This window comes from Choloepus didactylus, chromosome 5 (genome assembly GCF_015220235.1).
Source record: "Choloepus didactylus isolate mChoDid1 chromosome 5, mChoDid1.pri, whole genome shotgun sequence".
Lineage (NCBI taxonomy): Eukaryota > Metazoa > Chordata > Mammalia > Pilosa > Megalonychidae > Choloepus > Choloepus didactylus.
Genome location: NC_051311.1, coordinates 99,075,389 through 99,089,961, shown reverse-complemented (window position 1 = coordinate 99,089,961; position 14,573 = coordinate 99,075,389). Strand labels below are relative to the sequence as shown.

Sequence of the window (14,573 nt, the reverse complement as noted above, 5' to 3'; positions counted from 1 at the left end):
AAGGAAGACTGTCTATAGGGTCTTGACATAAAATATATTTGAGAGGTTTGATTTTTTTGCATGTTTAGGATTTAAATAATTTTATGAAACTTTCATTTGTGAAAATTTCCCTGTTATAATGAACTCTTCAAAAGCATTATTTAAATAAATATTTTCATACTATACCATCATATAGCTGTACCAGATTTTACTTCTCCATTCTATATTGGGGCATTAAGGACTATTTTAATTCATTGCTATTATAAATAATACTATAGTGAACATCTTTTTTCATAGAACCATTTTTGTAACTCAAATGATTTCTTTCGGACTGATATCCAGAAGTATCTAACAGATTATAAATTTTTAAAGGTTCTTGATAAGTATTGGCAAATTATTTTTCAAAACTTTGCATCTATTTGCACTCTCAGTGTGAGCTTATGAAAGGGCCTATTTTGTAAAATACTCACCACCATTATCATTATAATGGTTTTAATAGGGCTGTTTCGGGCATTTAATAAATAATCCAGTATTTAGATAACTGGTTGCCAAATAGAGTTTAATAAATATATGTTATTGTTTTACATTAAATAGACTACATTAAATTATGTGACTATTATTTAATTATAGGTATTTAATAACTAGTGGGGCTACATATTTTTCTGCATTTGAAGGCTGTTTTACCTCTGATTTTTGCGAACTCCTTAACTTATTCAGGATTGAACATGTAGCCAAAAATAAGCTGCTCTTTTGATTTCAAACTGCTCTTGAATGCTGTCAACAAGGGTATGGGTAAATGATCTTCCCATTGCAAGGAATCATGTTATAGTCATAATTAGTTGTTAATTATCAGATTTAGGTTGTTTTTCATCTATTAATATAGAAACTAGCTGGGAAAGTGAGACAAAAATCAAACTAAAGGAAATTATTTGGTTCAAGGTCAGTTTTGTGAAATTGAGAGGTCATTCTGGAAGGACATAATAGTATATAAGAGTGGGGGTTTTTAGAAATGAATTCCTTTCATGACCCACCTTCAGGCTGAGTGAATTGGTTTTTACATTAAATATAACTTCAAATAAATGATAAGTAGAATAACTATAAAATGAACAGGAAGCAACCAGTATTTTAAATATAGTACTATTAGATCATTTGCAGAATGAAACTAATAATGATTTTTTTTTTTTCTGGGTAAGCAAGGAGAAACTCCATAAAGTTACCTACAGTGTTTGATTCTTCATCCTTCTTTCCTTAGAATTCTAAGGATTCACACATAAGAAATATAGCTTTAAAAGAAGCGATCATTATTTTAAAGTATGTCTTCTGCCCTGATATTTTTATTTCTAATCTACCCCAGTAAATTGCTAACTTTTCTCTTTTATTCCCCTGGTACTAGAGAAAACTCTAAGCAGCCAGCTTTAAGTTCCTTCCCTCGACTCTGCCACAATGTTCTCTTTGGGTCAAAAGCACCTCCTAAGAACAAGCAACCTTAAGTCCAAATAAAGGATTGAAAATAGGAACATTATTCAAAACTCGCAGTAATAAAGATCCCAAAGCATGATCATTTTAAAAAGTCAACAGCCAAAATGTCTCTGAAGTGCTACCGAGAGATATCATGTTTTCGCCATCTATTTTCTCTTCCTATCATATGTCCCTTTTCCTGTTTCCTGATGATGTTTGCTCCTGGGGGAGAGGAGAGAAGGAGAAGGTGAATATACATGTTTGCACAATGGCCTGTAAAGTTCCCATCTTACCAATGATTAGTTTGGTGTAGTGTCTCAATATTATATATACTCTGCATATTATTGCTTCATTTCTCTCTCTTCTTATCACTTCACAGGTGCTCTTCCATGTACAATGAAAGATACTATGAAGTTAACAATATATTTTCTGAGCTTAATATTTTGAGCCTAGAGTTTGAAAGGGTATTCATCTTATCAAATTTTTAAATTTGTGGTTTGTGGATATGAATACATCGATGATATATTATCCCCAAAGCTTGAGCATGCTATGAGACAATAGCTAGAATGTAAATCTTCTTCTTCCTCACCTCCATCTGAAAGTGCTACTGATTCCCAGGCCAGCCTGGACCTTGGAGCAGTTATCATTTTGCCAGGGAGAGAATTATGATTTAGGAAGTGGAAATGCAGTTTTCCCAGAAGGATCCATGGCAAATCCTTTTGTCTGATGGTTTTGACCTCCTGGAACTACATGCCACCAAAAACTTTTGCAAAATTTGTATGAACAGAAGCACTGCCAATCTGGACAGAAATGGATAGAGGGATGAACTGAGGAAGAATGACTTCAAGAACAGAAATATGGAAGTAGAGGTGTGGACTGAAAAGCTCTCCTCTGGCCAAGAGAGAAAGAGGGCCTACCCATATTTGTGGAAAGACCAATAAGCCCCTGCACTCAGAGGGGGTGAACTTGCTGCCTTGTTGGGGAGAGTTTGAGTGCCAACTCAATGCACAAAGAGAGTGGGGCCTACACCCCAATATTCAGGCAGAGCGAGGTCATCACTCCAGAGATGGTGGGAACTAGACCCTTTCTTTTGGGAGAGCATGACCACTGTGCAATTGCTTGGAAAGTGTGGAGCTGCTATTCTAGCACACTCAGAGAACAGTGCATTAAGCCAGGGATACTGCTGAGACCTTAAGATCTAATGGAGTTTGCCTGTCTGGGTTTTGAACTTGCTTGGGACCCATGACCCCTGTATTCCTTCCAATCTCTCACTTCTGTAATGGGAATTTTGAACCTGTCCCTGCCCCATCATTGTATTTTGGAAGTAGGTAATTTGTTTCCTAGGTTTCATAGGTCCAGAGATGGAAAGGAATTTTGCCCCAGGAAGGGCCACACCATAAATGATTTTGATGAGACTTTAAATTTAGAGTTGTTATTGAAATGACTTAGGCTTTTGGGATATTGGGTTTGGATGGATGTGTTTTGCATGTGGGAAGAACATGTCTTTTTGGCAGCCAGAAGGCAGATGGTGGTAGATTGAATTATGTGTTCTAATTATACATGTTCTTAATCTTAGTCCACATTCCTGTGGGCGTGAATCCATTATAAACAGGATCTCTTGAAGATGTTATTTTAGTTAAAGGGTAGCCCAAATGAATGAGGGCTGGCCTTTATCTGGATTACTGGAGTACTACATAAGTAGAAGAAATTCAGACCCAGAGAAAGCCAGGGGGAACTAGAGTTGGAAGTCAACAGAACCCGGAAGAGAGAAAAGAGGGCATTGCCATACGATGCGGAAAGCCAAGGAACTCAAGGATTGCCAGCCAGCCAGCACAAGAATGCTACCAACCCAAGAATTCATAATCTTGCCATTGTGCCTTAATTTGGATTTATGGTCTCTGAAACTATGAGCCAATATATTCCCATTGTGTGGTATTTGTCATAGAAGCCAAGCAAACTAAGACATTATGTTACCCTATTGCATTTGCCTCTAAATGTGGCCATCAGAATAAACTTGGGCTGGCTCAGCTTGATTTGTTTGTTCCAACTGGGAACATTCTCTTTATTTGAATGGATGTGTTCTGGTTTGCTAGAGCTGCCATTATGCAAAACACCAGAAATGGACTGGCTTTTATAAAGGGGATTTATTAGGTTACAATGTTACAGTCCTGAGGCCATAGAAATGTCCAAACTAAAGCATCAACAAGCGTATACCTTCACTGTAGAATGGCCCATGGTGCCTGAACACTTCTGTCAGCTGGGAAGGCAGGTGGCTGGCATCTGCTGGCCCTCTGCTCTCTGGTTGTGTTTCAAAATGGCTCTCTCCAAAATGTCTCTAGGCTTCTGTCTTAGTGACTCTCTCTCAGCTCCTGTGCGTCCTTTCTTCTTTCTCCAAGGGTGTCTTCTCTTGAAGAATCTGGGGTCCTCTCTTAGCTTTTCCATGGCAAGCTCTGGGCTTCACTGCTTAGCTTAGCATCTCCAAATGTCCTTCTTTCTACATCTCCCAAGCATCTCCAAGCGTTAGTGGCAGCATCTGTGGTGGCTCCTGAGCTGTGTTAAGTACTCCAAAGACCCAGTCAAGACCCATCCTGCATGGGCAGTGTCCATACCACCATGGAAATAATCTAATCAAAGGTCTCACTCACAGTAGGAAACAATCAAAAAGTTCTACCCTAATCAAAAGACTTAAAAGTTTGCCCCCACAAGATTACCTCAAAGAACATGGCTTTTCTGGGGGACACAATATATCCAAACCAGCACAGAATGACTCTTCATAGTTAACTGCAGATGTCACACACCTATTGATACCTTATGAGAGAAACAAAGTTAGGAAAAGTTTTTGTAGGAACTCTACCAGTAATGTGACCTGACAATTACTCATCCATAAAAGCAGTGCATGTAGTCACAAACTGTTATAACTGTGCAACTGTATAGTTTTGATACAAGTGGAATGCCCAATATCAAACTATTATGATTCATTATTGCAAAAGCTTGATAACTAATTTGCTTAACAAATTATTCATTTTTGTTTGATTTAGGTATTCTTCCCCAATTGTTAGTTTTTTATTTCTTCATCCTTAACACTAACATTAAATCCAATTTGTGAGGAAGAGTAGGTTTCAAAATTGGGGCCACAGATCCAGAGATGAGTAAAACAAACCCTTCCAAGAAACGTAATAGCAAGAAAAGAGTATGTGGGAAGAGGTGGTGAGGGGCTAAAGAATGGGTCTGAAAGAGTGGTCACTAGTTATATCTTTGCTGCTAACTAGTTGTGTGACTCATACAAGTTACCTTTTGTTTTTTTTCTATCCTAAAATGTGTACCAAGAAAGGGAAGTTCAGTGTTCTCAAAGTTTCACACTAAAATAACATTATAATATTTTACAATCTGGATTTTAACCACAGTAGCTTGGGTCCACAATTCTCCTGAATCCCTATTGTAGTGTAGTACGTTTAGAGAACAACCTTACCTGTTCACTGATGAATCATTTTAAAAAGTTTTAATCTTACTGTTTTAGGGAAGTTCTAAATGAAAAGAGTCGTTCTGTAGCTACTTTTGGGAGATATCAGAGTTCTTCTGTTAATCTCCAGTTACCTGAACCCTTTCCTAGGATCTTTTAAAGCTTTAAAAGAAAAAAAAAAAAGAAAGGAAAGGAAAGAAAGAAAAAGTAAACTACAAATCCCATGAGTCAAAGCTGGAAACAGACACTCCCCCTCCTGCCCTCCCGTTCGCCTTGAATCTAGTCCACTAAAACTTGGGTTCAGGTATCCTGAAATATGCCTGAAAGAAACACCGACTCGCTCGTCCTGGTTTTTAGCTGTGCTCTTGCTGGGCTCCTTTAAATCGGTGCTGAGAATGAGGAAGGATATAGATCGACGCAGCGCAAATTGCACGGCGCGCAGGCATAACCTGTTCTGAGAAGGGCATGCGCACTAAGAGGGCGGGGCGGAGGGGCGGGGCTCGGTGGGAGGGGCGGACGGCGCCCGGCTGGCACCTCTCAGATCTGCCTCTCCCCAGCTCCAAGCTCTGAGGCGGTGTCGGGGCGGCGTCTTCTGCAAAGGGTGCCTGGCGCTGTCCAACATGGAGGGGGTACCGGCTGCAGGCGTCACCTGTGAGAGGGACTAATCCGCGCCTAGTGCTCTGGATAGCAGTACCCGGTCCCGAGCCCGGGGAGGCGGCCGCTTATACGCCCCGCGGCGGACCTGGGCGCCGGTTGCTTCTCGGGCCGCGGGCTTCCTGACTGGGACACAGCTCAGGGAGGGAGCGCCGCGGCCCCGAGCCTCTGTGAGCCATGGGCAACGAGGCGAGCTTGGAAGGGGAAGGGCTCCCCGAAGGGCTGTCGGCGGCGGCCGGAGGAGGGGCTGACGGAGCGGGGAGCCCCTTGCACACCGCGATCCCGGCCGGCATGGAGGCGGATCTGAGCCAGCTGAGCGAGGAGGAGAGGAGACAGATCGCCGCTGTCATGTCAAGGGCGCAGGGGCTGCCCAAGGGAAGCGTTCCCCCGGCCACTGCGGAGCCGCCTTCCTTGCACAGGCACGCACAGCATGATGTATATGTCCGGGCATATATGTACAGAGTCCCGTGCATATATGTGTTAGTATGTGCCAGCACGGCTCTACATATATGTCGCCACCGTTCATTTTATTCTCCCTAATGAGGTGGCGATAAAGAGATCCATAAGCCTTCTGATGGGAGGAATGAAAAATGCATTGTAGAGTTTCTGGTGGGATAGTCAAGGGTTGCGTTCTTCAAACTGTGATTTTAGGTTGTGGTTTTTGGCCTTTGGAAACCTTTTCCCTTTAGGATGGCGTGAGAGACGCCCTCCAGTGTTTTACTAATCTGGAAGTCTTCCATTAATACTACACGAACGTGTTAGGAAATAGATAGAGCTGGGTGTTTACCTATTTCTGTTTAAACCTTCTCTTGGGCATTTCGGGATCTTTTTCTTTTTGAATGATGGTTAATTATTTCTGTAACAATGACTTTAATTCCCCTGGAGGTGATTGGGCTTCCTTCCCCAACCCCAGAAGAGAACAGAAGCTGTTTAGGTAGAAGTATAGAATGAATGTACCTTTTATATTCATTGAAGGACCCTAAAATATGTTGTGGCATTAAACAGATGGTTTGGCCACAGCAGAGCAGGTGTGGTACATGCAGTTCTGAATTAGCATATGCTATTTTTTTAAACTAGTGCTCTTTTATATGCAAAAGTGGCTGTCAGTTTAAGGATGAACGTATAAATTTGTATTATTTTAGAATTAATTTTCAATACATAACTTGTAAAGACAAAACAGCTTGCATATGCAACTGTAAGTTAATCTCCAATATTAACATATTCATCTTCCTCTCTGGCTGCAATTTTCTTCATTCCAATAATTAGTTGTTTTCTGATTAGAGTACTAAGAGGGTATAATCATTGTGCTTGCCCTGCCTTTATTATTGTAAACAAACTCTTAACTTTGCATCCTCCCCAAAGAGAGTAGTTCCCTGTCCGTGGTACTGAAATAATTCCTGCTTTATGAGAACTTAAGGGAAACCTACATTTTTCCTTTGCCATATTGGAAATACAAGAGACAAGGATATGTAGAAGAAGATTCTTCTCTTGTATTAAGCAGTTAATTTAATCACTATCATATAAATATAACTGTCAAATAATTGTAATATTAAATTCATTATTTTTAGGAGAAGTGTTTTAAAGTATTTTATGGATAGTGACTTGTATATAATCTTAAATGCTTAAAATTTATCAGGGAAAAAACTCCTATTTATTTTTAAAAGGAAACTACATCACTACAAAAACTAGCCTCTTTACAGTGAGTATGTTTTTCCCGTGTTTTTAAACTATTAATATATGTGGATATTTCTTTGTTATAAAGCCTTCCTCATCTATTATACTAATAGTAAAGTTTATGCTATGCCATTTTCCTCTATTTGATGAAAACTTACTTAGAAAAAAATCTGAAACTTGATTCACTAACTCTCCATAGGATATTACAAAGGTGCAATACTTTTTATTAACCTTTAGAAATGTATGCCAGCCCTGCTACAGTTTTCCCTAAGAGGCACAAGCAACAGGTATAGAATGCTGGTTACAAACAACAAGTGTGAGCTTTGATTTCCAAATTCCTAACTTTTCTCCTCTTCAGAGGGTGGCTGAAAAATATTACTTCTGTCTAAATCTATGGTGTTTTATGCAGAATTTGTATTAGATAGTATACTTTTAAAGCTCTCCATAGATAAGTGTGTGATTATAGAATTCTTATTATTAGATAATCTGTTACCTAAATAGTTATCTTTGATAGTGTCATTCAAGTACTCAAAAATAAACAAGTTTCTGATTTTTACAACCTCTTTAGATTTTACAAAAAGGCTTGTATAAAATATGCATAGATTTTGGAAAGTTATAATCCCCATATGTGAACCAAGGAAGCACTTATTTTATCATTTAGATTTTTAGAATCATGCTAAATTTAAATATGTAACAGGAAATAAATTCACATTTTTTGAAGTTTTAAGAAGTTAAGTGATGTGATGTGATTAGACATGGTAGGGTTTGATTTTTTTTTTTTTTTTTTTTTTTTTTTTTTTTTTTTTTTAGTAAATAAGGGTTGTGAGCCCAGAGATGTAGGTTTATTGGCTTATTGCTGATTGATTTTTAACTAACTAGTGGAAAATTACAAATGCTTCTCAAACAATCTGTGCTTCAGTTTCCTTGCCTCTACTTGAGGGAAGTAGTACCTGTCTTACCTGTTGTGTAGAGTCATTGTGAGGATCAATTGAAAATGGACAGGGATTCTTTTGTAATATCAGTATCAGCAATGGATGGCACGGTCAGTGATGACTACAGACAGTTTGTATGTTGAATTATTCATTTTTGTGATTTATCTTGATGTATCTTTATGCTTATTACCTATAGAGAAGTCAGTGTGATGCAGTGGAAATCCCCTTTTGGCCAGGAGTCCAGCATCAGATTTCTGTATCTAATAGGTTTTATGACCTTGAATTAGCCTCTTCGCTTTTCTAAGTCCCAATATCTTTTTCTGTATAAAAATGAATAGGTATTCCTAAGATTGTTCATATTTAAAATATTATAAATTTTTTTTTTTACTGAGCCATATAAAGTTAAGTCTCATTGCTTGTTGTGTTACATTAAAAAAAGAATTTTGGTATTCCAATTGCTTTCACATTCTAACAATTGCATACACATTTATCTCATTTGTACTGAAATATTTTTTCTGCTAACATATGAGAGGAAAATTCCAATCTAGGTTGAAAACAGTGAATGAAAAGGGAGGTAGTATTAAGCATGGGCAGTTACAAATTAGAAGTAGAAGAAGAGAAGGTACAGAGAAAATGCTCCTCCTTGATTTTTGAATCATTGTAGACGATTTACATTAGTTACATATAGTACACAACCTGTCATTAGTGGAATTTAATGAGGTTCTGATGCTTTTTCAGGAACTCTGAGAAGATGGATAATCTATTCAATTTTACCGCATTTTACTAGAGAAGAAAGCCATAAAATATTATCCTTGTTAAACTTCTTGAATGAGAATATCTACGATCATTACTTAGGAATTCTTGAGAAACATTCATTTCTGTTATGGAAGAAGAGTGTCATGTAATTATTTTTCTGATAGCTAATTCTCAAAATGACATCTCTATTCAAAGTACAAATAGATGCTTAAAGTATCTTGAGATACATCCTTGAACCCAAATGGCAATGACCTGGTTGTAATACTAATTTTGAAAGTACCTTTGTTTCCTCAGATGAAGAAAACACATAATGATCTCTTTACTCAGTGCTTGCTACATTGTTGGTTATTGTGTTGATACAATTGCAATTTATCTAATATTAGTATTATATAACAGTGCAGTAATTATTAATGAATTTGAATGATTTCTTTTAATTCTTAGACAAATATACTAGATGGATTTTTAAAAATAGTGGAAACATGATCAATTTTAAATGACTATAGTTAAATAATTAAAATAGTTGTTTCTTGTCATACATATATTTTGACCCAAACTCATGTTTAGTACGTTAGCTTTTTAAATAAGCCATTCTTTTACTGATAAATGCAGAATTGATAAATACATGCCATGTAATAATTATGGAGGAAATCAGGTTATAAGTATTTTGTTTGCATGTATGCATTCTTTACTTTTGTTAAAGATATATTTCTCTTTAATGAAAAGAAACAAAGATCAAGAAACAGTGATTTTGTAGAGCTACAATATGAAATGATCACAGTAAAGTTCTAGAGACTAATTTAGTTTGTAAACATTTAGGTGTTAACGGACAAGATTAGGAACTTTCCATTTCATATCATTTGGTGCTTAATATGAATGAAGTCCTTGAAAACTTTTCTAATGACATAGAAATTTGAGCATAAATGAAGATGTAGGATGCAAAACATAGTAGAAAGAAGCTAAGAAGTATTACTTCTAAATAGCATAGACTCAGAAAGAAAAAATAATCTACAATTGGCTATGTATGTACGATGTGATTTTCTAATATGAGGCAAATAAATAGAATTCTTAGTCCTTGCAATTTTCTTCAAGAAAAAATCCAAAAACAATTTAGGTTTTACTGTTTCTGAGGTTTTTACTTAAACAGAACTAAAATTGTTACCCTAAATAATTTCCAATTATGGGAAATCATTTTCATTGTTTCTTTATGTACCTTCCTTTATGCTTCCTTCCATCTACAGTCAGAAGAGAGCCTTAGTAAATGACCCAAAATAGATTATTTTAAAAAGGATGCACTGTTCAGATGTTTGCATTATTCTAGAAATATTCTACATTCAATTAATATAATGTATGCCTCTCTATGAAGGCATAAGCTTAGGGCCCATTACATAGATGTGATAATCCTATAACTATTTGGGCATTTTATTGAATTAACTCCTTTGTATAGAGACAAAGACATCTATCCTTAAACAGAAGATAAGAAATCTATCATTAGTTTCGCTAAATTATCCTTTCTTAAAAATACTATTAAACTCATCTTAATCCCTGATCTTGTGAAATTATTATTTCATTTAGTTAAAAATATCTGCAAAATAACAAAAAATAAACTTCATGAATATCAAATATTTGTGATAACAGTAAACACCAAAATTGAAAGAAAGCTCCTTGCACAGTAAATTATAATTGCATATTCTTCTGACAAATTTAAATTTCATTGTATTATGGAATCTGCCCTGCCAGAAAATACCTATACAAGTATAAAAACTACTGTACAATTGATGCTTAATTTTATTTTATTTTTTTATTTAAAATTACTTTATTTATCAAATAAGAACAACAACACAAAAAGTATTGGCTTAATGCTGAACAAAAAATGTAAAGATGACTTAGCTAACTGTGGTCTTCTGGTGAATTCTTGTTTGGCATAAGAATTGTTCTGATAAAAAGGAAAGGGACTGAAATGCTGTATCTTATGTAGTATACTGTGAAAAGAGAATGTCTTAACTCATCTTTGCATCACTAAAACTAAGTCTGGCAACTAGTAGATGAGCATTAAGGTTTGATGATTGAACAGATAAATGAATGGATAACAATGAGTGAATGAATAGATGAATATATCAGATTTTTGTTTTATGCTAGATTAATGTTTCTTAAATTCTTTTCACTTCAGATTCATCTACAGACCTTCAGAGATATAAATGAATACATTCTGTATTCATTTTAGAATCTGAACGTGATTCTATTTTAGAATCTGCTTTAGGGAGAAAAACAGTTGTGGAGGTGTTGACCGAGTATGGGAGACTCAAAAGAGAGCTAAAGGAAATAATCGATTCAGTCAAAATTTCTTATCAAATGGTTTAGTAATCAGAATAGTCTTTCAGTAAAGCACTTCACATATCACATATCTATAGTTATAAATACAGTGAGTGGATAAAGTAATAAATTAGCCATTTTCTTAGAGTCCCTGAAAAGGCATCATAACCTCATTAAATTCCCCTAATGCCAGGTTGTGTGCTACATGTAACTAATCTAAATTCTTGTAATTAAGCAAAAAAAAAAAAAAAAAAAAAAAAAAAAAAAAAAAAAAAGTTTGCAGCAAACCCCCATATTAAAATAAATATTTTTTTTTTAATTTCTCAATGCTGCTAGTGTTAGGGGAACTAATTTCTTTGACTACAAACTTGAAATTAAAAAAGTTACACCCTGTGAAAATGTGGGTGCTGGGACATGATAATGCATTGATTTATTGAGTTTATATATTTAATTGGGTTTTAATGATGACCAGATTCTATTAAGCGTAAATGTAAATTATTCTTTTTATTAAGTATTTTATGACTAGATATCTTGATTTTTCATCACTCTTGGAAGCAAGTATTTTTTTTTTCACCTCCTTGTTTGAAATCTCCACCCATGTAAAGAAAGTAACAAAGGTAATAAAAAGTTTATGATCATTTATAGGTTGTTACCAAAAATTGATTATAAATATATTTATACATTCATACTTTTGAGGATATAAGAAAGCAACAGCTTTTTAAATATTACTTTGATTTGAGATAACTTTGATTATTTTTACTTCTTTTCCTTTCATTCTTCTAGGAAACAAGAATTTGATAGTAGTCAGCCTCCAACGCAACCAGGGAAACCACCGGACCCTGGGCATCCAGCGCAACCTGGTCTCAGTAAAAGTAGAACTGCAGACACTTTGAGGTCAGAGCAGAAATTGCCTGGAAGGAGTCCTTCTGCTATTAGCTTGAAAGAATCAAAATCTAGAACCGATTTTAAGGAAGAGCACAAGTCCAGTATGATGCCTGGCTTCCTCTCAGAGGTTAACCCTTTAAGTGCTGTTTCCTCTGTGGTAAATAAATTCAACCCTTTTGATTTGATATCAGACTCTGAGACATCACAGGAAGAAACCACCAAGAAACAAAAAGCACCTCAGAAGGTACAAGGAAAACCTGAAGGAATCACAAAGCCTCCATCACAGCAGTCACCCAAGCCAGTTCCTAAGCAGCAAGGGCCTGTTAAGGCCCCACTTCAGCAGGATGGCTCTCCAAAATCAGTATCTTCTCAGCAACCAGAAAAAATTAAATCACAACCTCCAGGGGCAAGAAAGCCAAGTCAGGGGGCTACACAGATTCTACAGACAGATCAGGCAAAGTTGCCACTCCAACGAGACCAAACTAGGTCTCAGACTAAACAGTCAGACATAGTAGGGGGAGAACCAGTTAAAACCTCATTACAAAGCCCATCCAAACCTCCTCTTCAGCAAGCAGGTCCTGGAAAACCTCCACCCCAGCAGCCTGGACCTGAAAAAATTTCCATGCCACAGCATGGACCTGCAAAGCCCCCAGTTCAGCAACCAGGGCCAGCAAAGTTCCCAGCTCAACAGCCAGGGCCAGCAAAGCCCTCACCTCAAATGCTGACAGCAAAGCTCCCAGCTCAGCTACCAGGGACAACAAAGCCTCCAGCTCAGCTGCCTGGACCTGCTAAGACTCCAGCTCAGAAGCCTGGGCCAGCAAAACCCACAGCCCAGCAGCTGGGGACACCAAAACTCCTAGCTCAACAACCTGTGCCACAGTCTCCAGCTCAGCCACCTGGACCTGCAAAGACTCCAGCTCAGCAGGCTGGACCATCAAAGTCTTTGGCTCAGCAGCCTGGGACAGGAAAAACTCTAGCTCACCAGCCAGGTCCAGTAAAGCCTATAGCTCAACAATCAGGCCCAACAAAACCTTTACCTCTACAGCCTAGCTCAGCAAAGCCCTCTGTTCAACAACCTGGCCCAGCAAAAACCTCAACTCAACAATCTACAAAACCAGTAGTCCAAACAGGAGCTGGGAAACCTCCGCAGCCACCAACATCATCATCATCTGCAGCACAGGCTCCAGTACAAGGCCTTCCTAAAACTATCTGTCCTCTTTGCAATACCACTGAACTTCTGTTACATGTTCCAGAAAAGGCCAATTATAACACGTGCACTGAGTGTCAAATCACTGTCTGTAGCCTCTGTGGTTTTAATCCCAATCCTCATTTAACGGAGGTGAGTGCATTTATTCACTGAGTCCATGCATCTAAACCATATTGTCATATACCACAAATGGTTTTTGATTTATCTCTTGTTAGATAGGATGGTAAAGCCCTTCTCTGGTTTCTTCCTTTCCTCCCTCACTCCCTCTCTTCCTTCCTACCTTCCTCCTTTCCTTTTCTGCCAGTTGTTGGCAGAGAAGAGCTTAGACCTATTGAGGTGAATAAGAATTTTTTCTTTTACATTTTCTCCAGAAATAAGCCCAAAATGTTGCCACAATTTCTGATAAACTTGGCGCATAAAACAAATATGGAACAATTGAAAGATGCTGAGGATCATACTAAGTTCACTTTGTGTGTGAAATTGGCACTATTATTTAGTATACATTGCTTTTGTTTTACCATTTAAACTTATGCTCCTATCTATCAAGATTACGATACTCTTAACTGTATTATATTTGCATTAGAAAAATAGTAGATATTTTCAAATTCTAGTTATATTTTTAATATAATATTGAATACACCTTTTCAAACTATATGCCCTCTTTCTCTGCTAATGATTCTTATATATTCTAATGAGGACAAACTTCCTTCATGAGTAGAGACATTAATATCAGTATAGATAAGTTCACAAAATAAAGAAGTCATTAGAGCAGGTTTAGCATTGATGGCACTCTTCTCAAAAGGATCACAGTTTACATCACCAAGACTCTGTGTAAGACTTCTTTACATGAAATCATAAAGTGGCCAATGTGATACAGAGTACAGGGTTGAGGATAGCAAACTAATTCTTAGTAAGTCATTTAATATTAACTCAGCACCTAAACATCCTGAAGAAAGTGGCGTTTCAATAGGTAGAGGATACATAAAGCACCAAGGTCAGAAGAACTCAGAACTTTGGAGTTAGGAAATAATACAGTGACAATGGGGTAACAATGTAAATAAAATGAAAACAAAGAGGTTTAGGACCTAAGAGAATAAAGGAAATGGTTCATTTTTTCAAGAGATCTGATACCCCTTACCCAATGAGAAGGCATAGAAACCATTTAGTCAGTCTGGAGGACAGCTGATTAGTGGGATGTCCTTACATTATGCCTGCAATTGACCCAATAAGGAACTAACAGCAGGTCTTTAAGGATTGT

At 37.1% G+C, this 14,573-nt stretch overlaps 1 protein-coding gene across 2 annotated transcripts in view; it reads left to right on the top strand.

Moving 5' to 3' along the window:
• Nucleotides 1-5,560: 5,560 nt before the first annotated feature.
• PCLO (piccolo presynaptic cytomatrix protein) overlaps nucleotides 5,561-14,573 on the top strand; it is a 460,751-nt gene continuing 451,738 nt past the window's right edge. For both annotated transcript variants that reach the window (XM_037836537.1, XM_037836536.1), the window contains exons 1-2: nucleotides 5,561-5,970; nucleotides 12,007-13,447. In XM_037836537.1, coding sequence (XP_037692465.1) covers nucleotides 5,729-5,970; nucleotides 12,007-13,447 — 1,683 coding nt within the window. In that variant the 5' untranslated portion in view covers nucleotides 5,561-5,728. The remainder of the gene's footprint in view (nucleotides 5,971-12,006; nucleotides 13,448-14,573) is intronic.